At 39.9% G+C, this 3,605-nt stretch overlaps 1 protein-coding gene across 1 annotated transcript; it reads right to left on the bottom strand.

Annotated features, from left to right (window-relative positions):
- Positions 1-1,480: 1,480 nt before the first annotated feature.
- On the bottom strand, positions 1,481-3,029 carry LOC132184594 (zinc finger protein CONSTANS-LIKE 6). Its single transcript, XM_059598284.1, has 2 exons — positions 1,963-3,029; positions 1,481-1,863 (listed from the first exon to the last, which is right to left on the bottom strand). Exons 1-2 carry the CDS (start codon positions 2,890-2,892, stop codon positions 1,624-1,626), a joined length of 1,170 nt encoding a protein of 389 aa, XP_059454267.1. The 5' UTR covers positions 2,893-3,029; the 3' UTR covers positions 1,481-1,623.
- Positions 3,030-3,605: the final 576 nt, after the last annotated feature.

The following is a 3,605-nucleotide window of genomic DNA, read 5'->3' as shown; positions in this document are numbered from 1 at the left end:
AAAGTCGAAGTTTTGTATCTTTGGGAGGGTCACGTCCCTGGGCCCTAACGTGGCTCCGCCACTAAATTAGCGACCAAACTTTGAGTGATGACTCAAAATTCATTTCTGATAAGTGTTGGGAAATGTTAGGTGTTCTTCGAATGTTCTCCTAGTGTCCTTTCAACTGTGATGTGACTTTTAAAATTACCGTTAAATTTGATATTACTATTATTAACTTTTAATCTATTGGTAATTTTAAAAGACACATCACAGTTGAAAGAATACTATAAAAATACTTAACATTTCTCATAAGTGCTTATCAACAATGACTTTTGCTAGTCGTCGCTAATTTTAGAAAAAGTTTCCTATTAGCAACGGCATTTTGGGACATCCCTATTAATCTAGTGGGAAATGATTTCGTGTGCGGGTTGTAGCAAGAAGTTATTAGCAATGACATTTTCCCATTAGCAATAATAATAATTGTCACTAATAATAACAAATCAGCGACAACATTAAAGTCATCATTAATGTTTTATATATATATATACATATATATATATATATATATCATTAATGTTATATATATATATATATATATATATAAAAGATCTTTAATTTGAACTATAGAAAATCAGCTCCATGTGGGAGCTTTTATTAAAATACTGACACTTATTTTGTTACTGACTTTCTTTTTCCCGGCACATCTTACACAACTGCCGCGAAAAGATGTGTCAGTATAGGTCATTTTTTTAATAGTGAAATTAATAGGTTGTTTGAAACCAATATTTTAAGTTTAAAACTATTGTAATTTCATCCGATGCACTTCTTCATTAATCAGTCGTAATATAAGGATCAAAAGATTGATTGAGCTGTTTTGAATTTTTTTTTATGATGATCTTGGTGCACTCATCTATCAATCATGATACAATCAAACTCTTTGATTTTGTATAATTTCAATGCATTAGTCTACTCGATATTGGTAGAATCCAATTATCGATTGAACTCTCTAAATTTTGAATCATCTTCGTACACTAGTTTGATTGATTGAACTCTTTTAATTTGATCATGATACAATTGAAAGGCAGTCAATCAAACTTTCTGGGTTTTGTATCATTTTGGTGCACTAAGCTAATCGATTGTGATACGGTTAAAGGGTGATTGTGATATGGTCAAAGGGTCGATCAAACTCATTCAATTTATATCGATTAAATTATCTTAATTTTGCATCAGTCTGATCCATCCAACTATTTGAATTTTGTATAATCCCAGTGCATTAGTCAACTAGTTTCTTAATTGTGTCGGCCGGGTAATGTAAACTTATCACCAAGCTCCTAAACAATACTCCTCCTCTTCTTCTGCATGCATGCATTAGTTACATCATATTTGATATATCTTGGTTGACATTGAGCCCCAATTAATGAAGATTGCTGTCCCATAAAAATAAAAAATAAAAATAAAAACAAAATAAAACAAAAAGAAAAACAAAAGAAAAGAGTTGTTGCTGCATGAATTTTATTAGTGGTTTGCAGGCCAGATAAGCAATATTTTGGTTAGAAGAACAACATATATGCACCCTCAAAGGCTCATACATAGATTAATGCAATATAATCCCTGTTAGAGAGAGAGAGAGAGAGAAGGGCTTAATCATTTGTTGAGGTAATTAGGAGAGACAGTTGCCCCCATGAACGGAGTCCTCTTAACAAATCTCCCTTTCATCCTAGGCCTCTTCTCCGCGTTCAGTTTCCTTACTTCGTATCTTATCTTCTTCGAAAACAACCTCGTCCTTCTCTTTTCTCTGTACCTTGACACCCTTGCTTCCCTTCCCACGTCATCACTCCTTCCAACTCCTCCATATGCCTCATTCCCTTCTCTACCAAACAAACCCTGTAATAATATATATATAAACTATTAGTATTTGCTTATTTTTAAAGTTTAAGCTAATAAAAATAAATAAATTTAATTATTTAATTTATAATCTAATACCAGAAAGTCTGGCGAGCAACCGTTGGGATTGATCTCCGGTCGTGTTCCTGCTGTCCATGGAGACTCATGGCTGGCCCAAGCTGCTATAACTGCCTCATAATTTAGCCTCAAAATCATCTCCCCCTTCATCATCTTGTTCTCGGCCACCGCCATGGGAGCAACCTTCTGCTCCACCTTCTCTTCGGCCGCCGCGGACTCATCGTAATCGAAAATATTCCAATCTAATGTTTCTCTCATCATATCGACCGGCGGATTGAACTGACATGCTACAATGTCTTCCAACTCTTCTTCCTCTTCAACCTTCACCGATCTTCCCTCTCCAACGTCGCAACAATAATCCTCAACCCCTTTGCCAAGTAGGCTCTCCACGTCAGCAGCAAACTCAGCAAGCTCCATATCCGACGGAAGAAGCCCGTGTAAATCATCCATGTCATCACCCACGGTGGTTCTCTCATCGACAATCGCGTTCCCCATCTCATTGCAAAGCTCGGCAGCAAAAGGGTCGAACACCGGAACCCGATAAAGCAGCTGCTCGTCGTCATCGTTGCCGCCGGCATCCGGCGACCCCCCTTCTTCACTGCCAATCTCCGGAACAAAAGGCAGGGGGTTGAACACCCCTCTCTCTAATTCCTCTTTAGGTTTGTGATTATTGCGCGGGGTTCGCGCCTTGCGCGTGAAACCCCGGTGCCACGCCGGCGGAGAATCTTCATCTGCCGTCGTAGAGAGCCTCAGAGATAATGAAGTTTGGAGCCGAACCCTTTCGTGCCTGCTCGCTAGCTGGTTAGCGGAGTGCACCGAGGCATCGCACGCCTGGCAAAGAAAAGCGTCGTCGGCGGCGCAAAACCAGCGAGCCCGCCGGCGTAAACAGCTGTCGCAAGCTCGGGCCGTCTTGCCTCCCATTGCATTTGCAGCTTTCTTTTCACCGATCATGGATGGATGAATGAATTTCTCAAAGAATTGAAGAGAAAGAGAAATATTTGAATAGGGAATAGTTTTGGTGCTCTCGTATATATATTAAGGGGCCCAATTGGTTGAATGATTGTGTTCGCTTTTCATCACTCTCCAGTCTTCATCGCCATTCTCTAGGCTCTTCTCCGGGGGGGAGCCCATGCACTTTTTGGTGGTTTGCTATAGGAACACGATGGAGCTCTTGGGGACCCACGAATTGGTCTTATCTCGGCGTCGATTGGCTGCTGATTTCGAGGCAATCTTTAGTCTGGATTCCTATTGGCTAGCTTTCTAGAGAAGGGATTCCTTGTGGGCCCGAAGGCGGTGGGGTAGGGTCTTTGAGTTGGACATGTTTTTTATTTTGGCGTGTTTTTGGGTCTATGATTCAATTATTCGCGTGAGAGAGCCTTAAAACTGTTTGTTTGGGACTTTTGTGGTCCCCTGTCGTCGCTTTTGGGTGTGGTGCCACAATGTGTCGTACAGTCACTCTCCACCACTGCCAATTGCAAGTGCAGAGGTTGTTACTTTCTGTTATGTTTCTTGCTAATCTAACCATAGAAAACAAATTGGACCCCACTGTTATTTTTATATTATTTTTTTTTAGAGGTTTTTTGGTCTACCAATAATATGTTTCCGATATGAATTTTAAAAATATCTCATCTTGGTGACTCTTCGCCGCCTCACATGGTAGTTCT

This window comes from Corylus avellana, chromosome ca6 (assembly GCF_901000735.1).
Source record: "Corylus avellana chromosome ca6, CavTom2PMs-1.0".
Classification (NCBI taxonomy): Eukaryota; Viridiplantae; Streptophyta; class Magnoliopsida; order Fagales; family Betulaceae; genus Corylus; species Corylus avellana.
The sequence above is the reverse complement of the archived record's forward strand: the minus strand, read 5'-3'. Positions and strand labels throughout refer to the sequence as shown.

Excerpts from the sequence above, each read along its gene's own strand:
- LOC132184594 (XM_059598284.1), bottom strand. The coding sequence starts at position 2,892 with ATGATCGGTGAAAAGAAAGCTGCAAATGCAATGGGAGGCAAGACGGCC. Across the intron at positions 1,864-1,962 it reads GTTGCTCGCCAGACTTTCTG|GGTTTGTTTGGTAGAGAAGG; the intron begins GTATTAGATTAT and ends ATATTATTACAG.